Source organism: Grampus griseus (genome assembly GCF_964374135.1).
Source record: "Grampus griseus genome assembly, chromosome: 16".
NCBI classification, from domain to species: Eukaryota; Metazoa; Chordata; class Mammalia; order Artiodactyla; family Delphinidae; genus Grampus; species Grampus griseus.
In genome coordinates, this window is record NC_139010.1 from 23746523 (window position 1) to 23761974 (window position 15452).

At 43.4% G+C, this 15452-nt stretch overlaps 1 protein-coding gene across 1 annotated transcript in view; it reads left to right on the top strand.

Moving 5' to 3' along the window:
* The first annotated feature begins 5990 nt into the window (after positions 1 to 5990).
* HKDC1 (hexokinase domain containing 1) overlaps positions 5991 to 15452 on the top strand; it is a 43068-nt gene continuing 33606 nt past the window's right edge. Inside the window, exons 1-4 of the mRNA XM_082674179.1 lie at positions 5991 to 6243; positions 6885 to 7061; positions 7916 to 8079; positions 12707 to 12869. Of these exons, the coding sequence (XP_082530305.1) occupies positions 8017 to 8079; positions 12707 to 12869 (226 nt within the window). The 5' untranslated portion in view covers positions 5991 to 6243; positions 6885 to 7061; positions 7916 to 8016. The remainder of the gene's footprint in view (positions 6244 to 6884; positions 7062 to 7915; positions 8080 to 12706; positions 12870 to 15452) is intronic.

Below are 15452 nucleotides of genomic sequence, written 5' to 3' on the forward strand. Positions count from 1 at the left end.
TAAGATCCCACATGCCTTGCAGTGTGGTCAAAAAAAAAAAAAAAGGGAGGAATTAAGCTAATAGGAAGCTCTGTTTACAAGGGTAAGGCTTTTGGGTTTTGATGTAGGTTGATTGGATCGTAAGCTGGCTTTTTTTTAATTGAGAAATAATTGACATTAACACTGTAATTTTAAGGTATGCAGTGTGTTTATATATTGTAATATGATTACTTCAGGAGCATTAGCTAATACCTTTATCATGTCACATATTTATCATTTCTTTTTATGTTAACAGTAGGTAAGATTTAGTCTCTTAGTAACTTTAAAGTTTATAATACAGTATTATTGACTATAATCACTATATTGTACCTTAGTTCTCCAGAACTTATTTATTTACTAGTTACAAGTTTGTACCTTTAGTATCGCCCCAATTCCCCCATCCCCAGCCCTTGGTAACCGTGTTCCACTCTCTGTTTTTACAAGTTCAGTTTTCTTAGATTCCACATATAAGTGAGATCATATAGTATTTGTCCTTCTCTGATTTACCTCACTTAGCATAATGCCTTTAAAGTCCATCTATGTTGTTCCAAATGGCAGGATTTCCTTCTTTCTCATGGCTAAATAATACTCCGTTGTATTTATATATACACCACATCTTCTTTATCCATTCAGCTGTTGACAGACACTTAGGTTGTTTCCATATCTCGACTATTGTGAATAAAGATGCAATGAACATGGGTATGCAGATACTGCTTTGAGAAACTGATTTCAGTTCCTTTGGATGTATACCCAGGAGTGGGATTGTTGGATCATATGGTACTTCAATTTTTAATTTTTTGAGGAACTGCCATACTGTTTTCCGTAAAGGTCAACTCAATTTACAATCCCACCAACTGTGCACAAGGGTCTCCTTTTCTCCATATCTTCACCAATGTTGTTATCTCTTGTCTTTTTGATAAAAGCCATCCTAACAGGTGTGAAGTGAAATCTCACTGTGGTTTTGATTTGCATATCCCTGATGATTAGTGATGTTGACCATCTTTTCATATATTTTTTGGCCATTTGTATGTCTTCTTTGGAAAAATATCTATTCAGGTCCTTTGCCCATTTTTAATTGGATTATTTTCTTTTTTTTGCTGTTGAGTTGTATGAATATATATTTTGGATATTAGACCTTTATCAGATATATGGTTTACGAATTCTCCCATTCTGTAGATTGTCTATTCAATTTATTGATGGTTTCCTTTGCTATGCAGAAGCTCTTTAGTTTAATGTAGTCCCACTTATTTATTTTAGTTTTTGTTTCCTGTGTTTTGGTGACTTATCTGGGAAATCACTGCCTGGATCAATGTCAAGGATCTTTTCCCCTATGTTTTCTTCTGGGAGTTTTATGGCTTCAGGTCTTACATTTGAATCTTTGATTGATTTTGAGTTAATTTTTGTGAATGCTGTAGGGTAAGTTTCATTCTTTTGCATGTGGATATCTAGTTTTCCTAGCACCATTTATTGAAGAAACTGTCCTTTCCCTATTGTGTATTCTTGGTACCCTTGTCAAAAATTAGCTGACTATATATATGGTACTATATATATGCCAGTACCAGACTGTTGTTTTTTTTAAATAAATTTATTTTATTTATTTATTTTTGGCTGCAACGGGTCTTCGTTGCTGTGCGTGGGCTTTCTCTAGTTGTGGTGAGTGGGGGCTACTTTTCCTCGAGGTGCGCGGACTTCTCGTTGCGGTGGCTTCTCTTGTCGCGGAGCACGGGCTCTAGCACGCAGGCTCAGTAGTTGTGGCTTGAGGTCTGTAGAGCACAGGCTCAGTAGTTGTGGTGCACGGGCTTAGTTGCTCCGCAGCATGTGGGATCTTCCCAGACCGGTGCATGAACCCGTGTCCCCTGCGTCAGCAGGCGGACTCTCAACCACTGCATCACCAGGGAAGCCCCGCTTTCCTTGCTTTTGATGCCTTTGACAACTTTGAGGAGGACTAGTCACGTATTCTACAGAATGTCCCTCAGTTGGGATTTGTCTGATGTTTTTCTTAGGATTAGACTGGAGTTATGGGTTTTGAGAGGAAGACCACAGAGGTAAAGTGCTGTTCTTATCACACCATGTCAAAGGTACATACTATCAACATGACCTCCCTGTTGATGTTAACCTTGATCATCTGGCTGACTAGTGTTTATCAGGTTTCTCCACTGTAAAGTACTCTCCCCGACCCCTCCCCACCGCCTTTCCATGTCGTATGCTTTGGAAAGCAGTCACTATGCACAGCCCACACTTCAGGAGTGAGGGGTGTATGCTCCACCTCCTTGAAGGTGGGGGGGTATCTACATAAATTATTTGGAGTTATTCTGCGTGGGAAATTTGTCTTTTCTCCCATATTTATTTATTCATTCAATTTATTTATATTAGTATGGCTTGATGGGTATTTATTTATTTATTGGATATTTATTTTATACTTTGGGTTATAATAAAGTAATACTTCATCTTGTTGCTCAAATTGTTCTAGCTTTGGTTACTGCAAACTCTTTCAGTTGGTCTTGTGTCCCTTTGATATATCCTCATCATTTGTTTTTGTTGTTGTTACTGTGTTTCGTTTTTTTAGCATTCTTATTTTTTTTGGCACTACAAGATGCTCAAGACTCATCTTGTATATACTCTGCCTAGTTCTAGAATCAGACATTTCTCCAAGGAGCCCTGGTTCTTTTTTTTTTTTTTTTTTGCTGTGGGGTTGTGGAGAATGATACTAGAAACCAAGATCTGAGTGCTAGGTATTCTTGTTGCTGCTGGGTATCATTGCTTCCAGGGTCTCTCAGCTTGCAGAGCAAGGAAATATATATGAGTATACCAACTTATGTACATATACATATCTACAAGTATTTATGTATATATATATATATATAGTGTATGTGTGTATATATACAATATATCTAACCATCCGTATTTATATTAAGCTAATCGTGAGTTTATACTAATGGCCTCAACTCTAATCCAGAACCTGGATCATTCTAGCCTTCTCTACTCGCTTGTCTGTGACCTCCCACTCTCGCAGAGAGAAAACAACCTCCTGCCATCCACTCTTCATTTACTTGATTGTCTAATTCCAGTATACATTCAGCCCTCTGTATCTGCAGACTTGAAAGCTGAAAGCTTTTCATATACACTTTTAGCCAATCTTTTTTTTTTCAGCCTCTTGCTTTTCTGAAGTATCAAGGCCTTCAATTCCTGAGCATTTCTAGAGTTATAGATGTCGTTGCTCGTTTCTTGGTGCAGTCACTCTCTGCAGGCACTGAGGTGTCAGTGTTTCCTCTGCTAAGCTGTTACTCCTCTGTCAGCTTTCTGTCTTCCAAAATTATGTTAAGCGCTCTTGTCCTTGTGGGTTTATGCCACACTTATGTATTTTGCAAATACAGCTCTTAATGTACAGTTGTGATAAAAAATAATTGTGTGCAGTTGTGTGCAGTTTTTTCCCCCCTTTTTAAAAAATCAAATTTATTTAGGTACTATTTACATACAGAATAATATACACCCATTTTTTAAATTATTAAAGATTAATTAATTAATTGATTTTTATTGAACTGTAGTTAACATACGTGCTCATTTCTTCATGAGCATTCCCTGACTGCTCTTGGGTCAGGAATAAACCTATAAAAAACTATCAGTAGTATTCTTTTGAAACTTGCTGAAGTTAACATTTCTGCTTCATTTGTGGTTGCTCCCTTGGCAACACCATAGTAACTGTAACTGCTGGCAGGGTTTGAAAGTTTCTACTTTGACTTTCTTTTATGGCAGTTTGCTCTTTCACACACACTCTTTCTTATTCTTTTGCAGCATGTGGAATACCAGCAGGGCAGATTGTTTTATATTATGGACAACTAACTTCGGACATATCATTAAAAAAATAGGGGACAGAATTCAAGATCTGTTTTCTTTAGTAACAGGAATAAAATATTTATAAAATTCCTAATTGTTTCTATAATTCCAATAAATGGAACTGGTACCTTCTAATGGTTTACAGTTATGGTTTTTTAAAAAGTTTATTCAAGTTTATTTATTTGCTTATTATTGAGGTATAGTTGATGCACAATATTATATAAATTTCAGGTGTACAACCTAGTGATTCACAATTTTTAAAGGTTATATTCCACTTGTAGTTTTTATAAAATGTTGGCTACGTTCCCTGTGTTGTACAGTATATCCTTGTAGCTCATTTATTTCATACATGGTAGTCTGTACCTTTTACTCCCCCACCCCTCTCTTGCCCCTCCTCCCTTCCCTCTCCCCACTGGTAACCACTAGTTTATTCTCTATATCTGCGAGTCTGTTTCTTTTTTGTTATATTCACTAATTTATTTTTCAGATTCCATATATAAGTAATATATATTTTATGTTTTACTGAATGTACTGAAAGGGCTGCATGCGTTTTTTTTATCCTAGGGGATTAAATGGGATGAGATAAAATAGCAATTTTAAGAAGGGGTACTGAACTAGGTGAAGGCTTAGATTAAAGAGATGCTTTTAGTGTGCCCACTATGGGATGCATGACTTCTCTTATGTGATCTTATTTACTTTTATTCTGCAAATGACCACAATGCAGCTATGAACCCTTTACAGATATGAACTTGGAGCCTTTGTCTTCAGTCAGGGCAGAGCCAAAGTGGGAAGTCAGGGCCTGTGCACTTTCCACTGGGCTTAGGTCCTGTATTTCTCTAGCTTAGGTTTCCCTAGCTTAGGTCCTGTATTTCCCCTGTGCTTTGCTTCCAGGTTAATGAGAGCCAGTGTAGCACAGTGGGTAAGCATGGACTCTGAAGCCACACTGCCTGCATTCAAATATCTATACTACCATGTACCACTTGGGATCTTTGCCTCAGTTTCTCTATCTGTAAAATGGAGAGAATGATAGTTGTGGTGGGAATTAATATTGTAAAACACCTAGTAAACATTATATCAATACAAGTGATTACTAAATAATAGGTAAATTGTGTTGCACTTCTTGTCCTCCTACTGTGCTCAATACCAAAAGGAAAGCAGATATTGTCTTTAGGTCTTCCCATAAGGGCCAGCTCTGTGGAAACAGAAATGTGTATAGATGTGAGAGAGTTCCTTCTTACATGGACGGTTTGGGCCAGGCAGGTAATACGTTTTAACTAAAATGTCACTTAGCAGCGCTAACCCTCAAATGATGTTCTTAAGCAAAATCTAAGTGCTTATAAGACTTGTATATCGTTGAATAGCTACGTAGAGCTTTAATAAGGGTGAAAAATTCCAGTGGTTGAACTGAAATAATCAGATGAGGAATGGTAAAATAATCTAATTATTTTGTCTTAATAAAGTGAGGGGGCTGAGCTAGATGACTTCAAATACATGTGATTTTTATAATCATTAAGCTTCTTGGTTTAGTCAGCTAGCTCAGACCTGGAATGTAGATGCTAATGTGCTTAGATTAAAAAATGGAATGATGTAATAGCTGAAAATCCTCTGGTGTCATTTGCCTAATTAAAATCCCCAAAGCTGCCTATCTGGCACATAAAAGCAACCACTAGATTGCAGAGATCTTTGGTTATAACTTTGTGTCCTTTTGTCCATGAGCCATTGTAACCCCTTATCCCTATGTTGAATAAGTCAATGACCTTGGTGCCGTACTGCACCTGAGGTTACTTTTTAAATGAAGGAATTAAGACAATATTGTTATCACCTGTAGGCGGGTGACCTGCCCAGGATGTTATCCAGTGCAGACTCTGGGACGGCACGTCTGTTTCAGAATACCAGTTCCACATGGGGAATTGAATAGTGTCAACAACTAAAGATTAGCCTTTGCTTGTTTGTAGAAACGACAAAGTAAAGGAGCTAGAAGAGTTCATAGTCTGAGGGGTAAACACACTGAAAAGGATAGTGTTTCTCATTCTGGGAGACGGTTTTATATCAGTCTGAGAAAAGCATCTGAGTAGTTTTAATCAAACACCCTGGGCTTAGGCTAGACTTCCAGTGGCTCATCCACATGATGGATGGATAAAGAGCACTGATTGGAGAATCAGTGGCTCCTGAAGAGGCAGCTGTTGAAGGTTCTCGCCAGGCAATTGTCTGGCAATTGTCTTGATAAATGAGACTATGCAGTTGCAAAGCAAACAAAGCCGAGGCCGCCAAGTTGACCAGGAAAAGTCATTTTTTTTTCCGTTTGTATTGTAGCGCAGGTGCCTATAGGAGCAGAGAGACACTGGGGTGCCCAGCTGACCTTCATTAACATCAGATCAGTTGCTAATTTTAGTAAGCATTTGATTAGTATTTGGGATGTTATGGTCAGGAATTTCTTCATTTTCCCCCACTGGGAAGATCCTATTGAAGTGATATCTGTGTGTTTAGTTTTCCAAGTACTATTGACCCTTGAACAACTCAGAGGTTAGGGACGCTGGACCTTCCACACAGTCAAAAATTTACTTATAATTAATAGCCGGCCCTCTGTACAAGTGGTTCCCCCATATCTGTGATTCCACATCTACAGGCAGATTCAACCAACCCTGGATCATGTAGTACTGTATTATTTACTACTGAAAAGAATCCTTATGTAAGTGGACCCATGCAGTTCAAACCTGTGTCGTTCAAGGGTTAACTGGGTTGGAATTCTTGACAATAACCCCACAGAATGCTGCTGCTAGTAGTAGCTATTAACTGAGTATCTATTGCATGGAAAAGGAAGAAAGGCAATACTATGTATTGTTTAAGAGCTGGGCACTGAAATGAAACTCCTGGGTTTCATTCCTCACTGTACTATTTACAGGCTTTGTGATTTTGAGCAAATTAACCTTTCTGGGCCTCAATTTTCTCATTTATAAAATGGAAATAGTAAGTGCTCCATCCACGTTAGCAGCTGTTGTTAACAGCATCGTTGTTGTTGTTGATTTCTTCAGCTGACCAATGACTGCGGGAAGAGTGCAAAGTCTGTTGTACCCATACATTGACCCCTTTCTGGGTCCTTCTCACATCAAGTATGATGGAGGGAGATAAGTGAGTGAACCAAATATCCTGGTGGTCTGAGACATTTCCCGTCTGTGACTTCAGTTTTTCTCTCCAGCAGCAGCTTCCCAGTGAGTACGGGTGAATTCATTCTTTCTCATGGATAATTTTTTTCTGGTTCATTAGCTGGGATATCAAGGTTTTCTGGCTTACCACTGTGAATAGATAAACCTTTATTGATTTTTTTTCCATTACCAATGGCTGTAAGCTAAGACATTTGATTGGTCACAAATTAAGGAGTTTGCCCCAACATTCTTTTTTTTGGGGGGGGGCGGTATGCGGGCCTCTCACTGTTGTGGCCTCTCCCGTTGCGGAGCACAGTCTCCGGACGCGCAGGTTCAGCGGCCATGGCTCACGGGCCCAGCCGCTCCGCGGCATGTGGGATCTTCCCGGACCGGGGCACGAACCCATGTCCCCTGCATCGGCAGGCGGACTCTCAACCACTGCGCCACCAGGGAAGCCCTGCCCCAACATTCTTGAAACCTCTCTGACCAGGGCAATACTTAGTCTTAATTAAGATAGTGCCCTTGAGGAGCAGAGAGTTAGGAGTTATATTCCTGTGCTGAGAAGAAAAGGACTAAAGAGAAAAGCCTGAGACTAGACGTTTGCAGAGCAGCTCAGCTGGTTGAGAGTTGGCTTTGTTTAACGCCCAACTTCTCAGAAGATTTTCCTCGGCTGAGTGGGCTTGGTGGGACATTAGCTTGAGAGTGTTGCTTAGCAACGAGATTTTGTGGGACCCAATTCTCAAAAGAGTCAAGCAACCCGTCCCCTGCCTACCCTCCACCAACCCTCAGCTACAATCCTGAGCCTCCTATTAGACAATCAAGTGTGTGCTGGAGGGAGGGACCAGAGACAGGGGGCAAAGTTTAATCGTTGAACTAAGCAGCCTGGAAGTATTTAATCTGTAGCACCTAGTTCCCCCGAGGGATCCAGCCTGGACTGGAAGTGGGCAGCGCTCCAGAGACGTGGGAGTGAACGCTGCACGGAAATACCTGCTCACCTCAGGAGAAACCAAACTTGGGGAGAATGTTTGCGGTACACTTGATGGCATTTTACTTCACCAAGCTGAAGGAGGACCAGATCAAGAAGGTAAGGACTCACAGAGCTGCGAGATATCTGGTCCAGTCTTCCCTGACAGAGTTAATTGATCCCGTGCCTACATGTAAAGAGATTTAAGAGAGCTTATTAGAAAAGGTACAGGGTGCAGAGAGGCAGTAAAAACTCACAGAAGGGGAAGAGGAAGTAAATCTCCCATGGGCTGCACATTGCATACTGTCCTGAGCCTTCAATTTCACTCGGACTTCAGATACCAGACGGGAAGCGGATGAGGAGAAAGTCTTTAGAAAGCTTGAAGACAATTGTGTTTGATGTGAGGAATGTTTGGGGGAAAGGCTACAAAGAAGAGTCATTTTTAAAGAAAATTTGAGAACTCATTAAAGTAATTCACATGATTCTTCACATGCTTGGAAGGATATAAATACGGATACCAAGAGGGGTGTGAGTTTTTACGTACAATATTCAAAATATATATTGTTGGCACGTGCTGTCGGCCAGTGGTGTGCTCTTAATGATGTGCATTATTTTGCCACTTTGCACAAGAAACCTGTCTACAAAATTGATTCCAAGGTCGGCTGGTTAAAAGTTGCCAAGGCTCAAATGGGGGCCAGCCACCAGCATTCTCTCCTGGCAGCCTAGAATGAGCCCAGCCTGCCCCTCTACCCACACCAGCTGCCAGTGGCAGGGCTCTGGGCACGAGCATCTCTCAATTTATAGATAACAGAAGTCCTCCCAGCAGGTGGATTTAGTCAAGATTACCCAGGTATTTAAAGTGGAGTGAGGATTAAACCCAAACCTCTGAATCCTCCTTCAGCATTCTTTCCATTGTATCATGATGCCTCCTGGCTTTTCAAACTGAAAGAAAGAAAGCATGGCACCTGACAGCCCTCCTGTGCTGGGTGGGATAACCTCCCACTACATTCTGTTCATTAGGGAGTTGGGTTGCAGGTTATAGCAAATCTTAAAATATTGTAAATCAATCAGTTATCTTAATTTTCATTTATTGATTAGATTCAGAGAGCTCTCTACTAGCTTCTTAAGGAGGTGGAAAAGTCCTACAGTACTGCTTAAGAATTCATTTTCTGTTACAACCTCTTAGTAAAGATGTAACCTGCATGGTGTCTCTCCAGCCCTGAAGGGGAGTCTTTGGACCTTTATACCTCTAGTTCTAACAAATTAGTTTCGTTTCCTTGGGCCCCTTTGTGGTGGTTAACCTTTAGTTACACCCAAGAATCAGGCTAGACATGTTTGTCCACAAGCCCAGGTGCAGGCCCAGGAGGTGGGATTGCAGCCTCCACTGATCTGTTCCAGGTCCTTCTGGGAGGAGGGTCAGCGTTTGTCAAGGCCTGGAGTTGACCCCTTTCTCTCTCCCAGGGGAAGGCAAGATAGCTAAGCGTGAGCTGAGCAGGGATAGTCAGGAGCACTTTCCAGCCACCTTGATGAGTGAGCCAGCAGGTGTCTGGGGTAGCAAGGGTGGCCAGTTTATGAGTTGCTGCGTTGAGTCATAGGTTCTGAGAACACCAACTCGTTCGCTTCTCCTCGTGGTGACAACACACCTGTTCAAAAGGCACGGGCTCTTCCTCTGTCCCGGTCAGGTAGCCAGTCCCCTCCATAGTTTCTGTGCTTCCTGCTTCTAGAGTTGTCAAGATGCTGGGTGCTACTTGCCTCCGAGGCTTACTATTCAGACCCTGGAACGATTTTTAAAAATTTCCTTATACGAACATTAAAACTAAACCAAAACAAAACAGGAAGGAAGGGGAAGGAAGAAGGAAGGAAGGAAAGAAGGAAGAGAAAGAGAAAGGAAGGAAAGAAGGAAGACAGAGAAAGAAAAAGAAAGGAAGGGGGGAGGGGAAGGAAAGGGGGGGAGGGGAGAGGAGAGGAGATCTTTTCCAATTCGATGTAGTGACATTATTTGACCTATTGATAACATTGGACTGGGTCTGGTCACTGACCTGCAGATTGTTCATTCATAAGAGAAGAACTGGTTAGGTTTTTCCCTGTGTACTTTTTACAGTTTAGTAAGTCAACATTACGAAAAGTGGAAATGTTACCTTTAATCCCACCCTTCTCACAGACACTGTCACGTTTGCCACGTGGAAGCCCTTGTTGTCTTTTTTCACAGTGGATGTTTTTACAGTTATATTGTGTTTACCACTGTGGATCTGTATAGTTCACTTACTGTTAAAACGTAGCCACTCAAGTACATTTCTCCATAATTATCTTCCTAAAATTCAGTCAAGTTGGATATGCCATAATTTAACCTTTTCCCTCTTGTTGGACATTCAGCCACTTTCATAAACATTTTTTTAACAAATAAAATATTGCTATGATAAACATTGGTGTGTATTTAATGTTCTCCATATTTGGGATTGTTTCCTAAGGATAGATTTCCAGAAGTGACATCACTGGGTTCAAGAGTTGAACCATTTTATGACTCTGGATTCATAATACAGGATCTTTGGACTAAGTGATCTGTAAAGTCCCTTTGGGCTCCCACATCCTGTAATTCAGCAGCTCTGAGCCTGCAGTTTTGAATTTGCTCTTCATATGTTAAATGTGATGCTTGTTGGCTCTTTTGTTTAGAAGATATCTGGTGTCACGTGGTTTGTGAGTCACTCCAAGAGTGGGCTTGGCTTTCTGAACTCAAGTACCCTCCCTTGGTGCCTGCAACGTGTGGCCCTGCTTATACAGGCCTCAAATCACCTGTTTGGATTTAAAATACAGCCTTTTTGTCCCAGCATATGTTTCATTCTTCCCTTCTAACTACTGTACCAGGTGCTGTGGAAGATACAAAGAATAAACAAGAAACTGACGCTAAGTTGACATTTGTCTGTGGTAACTTTAACTTACTGAAAGAGCAGGAGTAGTAACCCAAAGTCCTGAATGACTGTTAAACTTCAGCTGGCAAACTACCCCAAAGGGCCTCAAAACCACTACTTACATACAAAGGATGATGCTGTAGGGTTACCTGGAGGAGGTCTTTATACTCTGGGGCTGAGCAGAAATGAGCAGTCCGTTCAGGGGCACTGTCTGAAGGGCCTTGGGGTGATAAAGAAGCAAGTTTAGGTTCCGTGTAGTACATCTCACCCTTCCCCAAACCCCAATTACTTGGGTCATGTCCCTTCTGTCGGTTTTCTCCTTGTGTGTTGCTGTGCCAACCAATTAGTCATAAACAGACTAGGGGTGAACAGAAAGCCCTTAATGAAGCATGACCTGATTCCATCCTATCTTCTCAAATATGCTGAAAGCCCAATTGTCCTCTTGTTAGTGGCTCTCTGATGGTTTTCTGGCCTCTCGCTGGGCCCCCAAGCCCCTGGAGTCATGGACCACTTCACTGGCTTAGGACTCCATACTGGCCCTGGACTGAACTGGGATGCCTGCCCTCTAGGGCTGGCTGATGACTGCATACCTGTCTTATGATAAAGGTCATGTGACCCCTGGACTTTGGTATAACTTGTCTGTGGGGCTTGTGGGTCCTGCACAAAGCTGTGAAGCAAAACCAGGCCATGGAGCGAGGAATATGGAGACTGCATTAGAGTCCCAGGGCTGCCACTTACCTGTGGCTCTCCTAATGCTGCTTAATGGCTCTGAGCCTTGGAGTCTCCCCATCTCTCAATTAGGAGCAATAATTTGGCCTTACCTGACTGCCTCCAATGGATGTCTTGGAGGTTAGATGAGGTGACATACATGAAAGCACTTTGTATACTGCAACAAATGTTCTTAGCCTTAGATAAAAGTGTGGGAGAGAAGTTCCTGCAGGAATGTGCCAAGATGAAGCCTCCTTGTGACCTGGATGAATAGAGAGGCTGTTCAGTAGATAAAGCAGGGTGGCAATACAGGGCACCTGTGCCGCTGTCCCTCCTCCTGGTACTCCATCCCAGCGAGCCCTGGGAATCTAGGCTGCCACCACCAAGTGATTAGCGTTAGCACGGGGAGGAAGGTAATATGATGTGACTTACTGCCCTCAGATGGACTGTGCACAGCAATAGTAATTTTTATATCTTCCCTCCACGGGGGTAGTGGTCCTTTGTCCCAGTTTTCTGGTTACTTGAGTGACATGCTCTCGTTTCCAATAGCAATCTGATCTGGCTTTAAAAATTAAACTTCATCTTAGTTAAAACAACCTCAGTTAAAAACAAAATGGAAGTTTAAAGCACTGGACTTTAGAGGTTGCACTTGGAAACTGAATTTAGCTCTGCTCTTCCTAGCGGCCCATAAACAAGGGGAAACGTGTGAATGTATATTGTTACCATTGCACAAAAGAAAGGTTCCATGTTTAGGAATTTGAGGTTCAAGCTATAGCTAGTCTTTTCCAGAAGAGAGGCAGTAGGACAACGGTGAGGGCCTTGAACCGGGAATTAGAAATTGAATCCTCCTTCATTTTTGCCCCTCCATTGTCCCATCAGAGAAATGGGGGAATCATTTTTTCCTCAGAGCTTGTTTTTCAGAGGAATAAGTCCCCACCTCCCTGGCTTTCCATTCCATTCTGTTCTAACTCCCCAGCTTGATGAGTGGTCAGGCAAGGGGCCTTAGGGAATCCACATGGAGAAGCTGTCCCGAGTCAGGAAGGCAGCTTCATGCCTGGAGTGGGAATTTACAGCCTGAATGGTGGACAGGTGTCCCCAGCAGCCAACCCTGATCACTATGCTCTCTGTTCCAGGTGGACAGGTTCCTGTATCACATGCGGCTCTCCGATGAGACCCTTTTGGACATCATGGCTCGGTTCCAGGCTGAAATGCAGAAGGGCCTGGGGAAGGACACCAACCCCACAGCGTCGGTGAAGATGCTGCCCACCTTTGTCAGGGCCATTCCAGATGGCTCAGGTGAGTGGAGCTGGGGGCTGCCAGGTACCCTGATCCCCCTGGTTCCCTCTTGGCTGATGGGTAACTGAAGTTTGCTTCTGTTCCCTGGCTTACCTCTCCCGCCCTCTCTCCACATCCCCCCACCCCACTGACTCTCTATGCTTCAGTCATGCTCAGTACCAAAAGTTTTTTTTTTTTTTTTTTATAATAGTGTTTATTTATTTTTACTTGTGGACAGTTTGCTTTATTTATTTATTTATGGCTGTGTTGGGTCTTCATTTCCGTGCGAGGGCTTTCTCTAGTTGTGGCAAGCGGGGGCCACTCTTCATCGCGGTGCGCGGGCTTCTCACTATCGTGGCCTCTCTTGTTGCGGAGCATAGGCTCCAGACGCGCAGGCTCAGTAATTGTGGCTCACGGGCCCAGTTGCTCCGTGGCATGTGGGATCTTCCCAGACCAGGGCTCGAACCCGTGTCCCCTGCATTGGCAGGCAGATTCTCAACCACTGCGCCATCAGGGAAGCCCAGTACCAAAAGTTTTGAGCCAAAGTTCAAATGCACCTTGTTTCTTCCCTGCCTGCCTTAGCCCTACACACTCTGTTCCCTCTCCTGTTGGAGAATCCCAACACTCTTCCCCTTACGGACACCAGTTTGGCTTTTCCATCTCAGTGTAGAGGTTACTGCCTCCATCTGGGAAGCATCCCCATGCTGGATTAGGTTCTTGTCAGAGCGCCTGTCAGCCTGCTGTGTATGAGAGTCTCCCCACGGGACCATCACTCCCTGAGGGCAGGGTCTGTGTCTTCTTCACCACAGCGCTCTGAGCGCTGCGTAGTGCTTGATGCATACTAGGCCTGAAATATTTGTAGAATGCATAGTAAATGGCATTTCACTCCTAGGTATCTAGATTCTAGGCTATAGAGAGGAAGTGGTGGAAGATAGTATGACGTAGTGGCAAAAATATTAAATAATAATTGAAGAAACCTAGGTTCTAGGCCCAGCTCTGTCATATCTCAGTGACCTTTGGCAAAATGTTTAGCCTCAATTTTTCTATCTGTAACATGTGCTTTCTACTGCTGCTGTAATAAGTTAGCACAAACTTAGCAGCTTTAAACAACGCAAATTAATTTTCTTACAGCTCTGGAGGTCAGAAGTTTGCAGTGGGTCTCCCTGGGCTACAATCTAGGTGTTGGCAGAGCTGCATTCCTTCTGGAGGCTCTGGGGAAGAAGCTGTCTGCTTGCCTTTTCCAGCTTCTAGAGGCCACCTGCGTTCCTTGACTCGTGCCCCTTTCCATCTTCAAGCCCCAGTATAGCATTTTCAAATCTCTGACTCTGACCCTTCGGCCTCCCTCTTCCACATTTAAAAACCCTGTGATTACATTAGGCCCACTCAGATAATCCAGCATAATCTCCCAACCTCAAGGTCAACTCATGAGCAATTCTGATTCTATCTGCAACCTTAATTCCCCCTTGTTACATAACCTAACATAGCCATAGGATCTGGGGATTACAGTGTAAACATCTTGGGGGAGCCATTATTTTGCTTACCAGAGCCTAGAGACCTCTAGAGGGAATCTGTGAGGCCCCATCAAACTCCTTCACTCTCAACCTCTGGGTAAAGCCGTAGGAGGGAAAGGAACTGGTATCTACCAGGCACCTATTATGGTCATGCAGTGCTAGGGTCTCACTGTCTCGTACAATCCCTGTAAGAACCCCATGGTGTAACTCTTATCCTCAGGTCAGATGAGTGCAGTGAGGACCATGGGGCTTCCTCAGTGTCAGGGCCCCAGTTCTGCAACCAAGCTCCAGCAGGGGCTTTGGGGCTCTTGAAGGAGCAGGGACCGTTGATCGGATTAGCGGGCTTTGGGCCCCTCTGGGCCAATGCCTGGCCCCAAGTAGCTTGGCTCTGCCGTTTGAGAACTGGGAACTGTGATGGGAAAGACCCGTTCCCTTGCTGGTGGCGGTTGTATGGTGGGCAGTGTACCACCATGGAGGAACACAGGCTGTGGAGAGAGACAGTCCTGCTTTGAAATCTCTGCTGAGGTCTGACACTGCTCTTTGAGAATGCTGCGGGGACTCTGTCCTTGATAGATCATCTGGGGCATTCCGAGGAAGTACCTGAATCATGAGGTGTGTGAGGGAGGGAGCCCCAGGTCAGAGTCCTCCTGGCTTTTGGTGATTTGGTTCCTCTTGTAGAGGTGTGTCCCCAGAAGCAAGGGAAAGTGGCCTTTGATGGTGTGAGGCTACTGGCCAGGTGTGCCTTCCCGACCCTGGCTGCTTCAGGAAGGTTTGGAAGTGAAACTGACCAAGTTTTAGAAATTGCGTCCTCCTCAGGCCAGGAGACACCACCTCCTTTCTTCACTGTCTCCTTAGAGCCTCTCATCACACAATAAATCTCACCAGTGATCCTGCTGCAGTGAGGTCCCTGGGCCCCGAGTCCCTGTGGAGCCAGGCGACCTTGTTAAGTCCCAGAACCACTGTACTCCTGTCCTCATTAGTAAAAGGGACGTGGCCAGTTTGTCCCACCAACTTGTAGGGTCGTTAGGATCAGATGAGGTCATGTGGAAGGAATGCTGTCAACTATTCAAAATGTCCCAAGTCCTACAGAGCT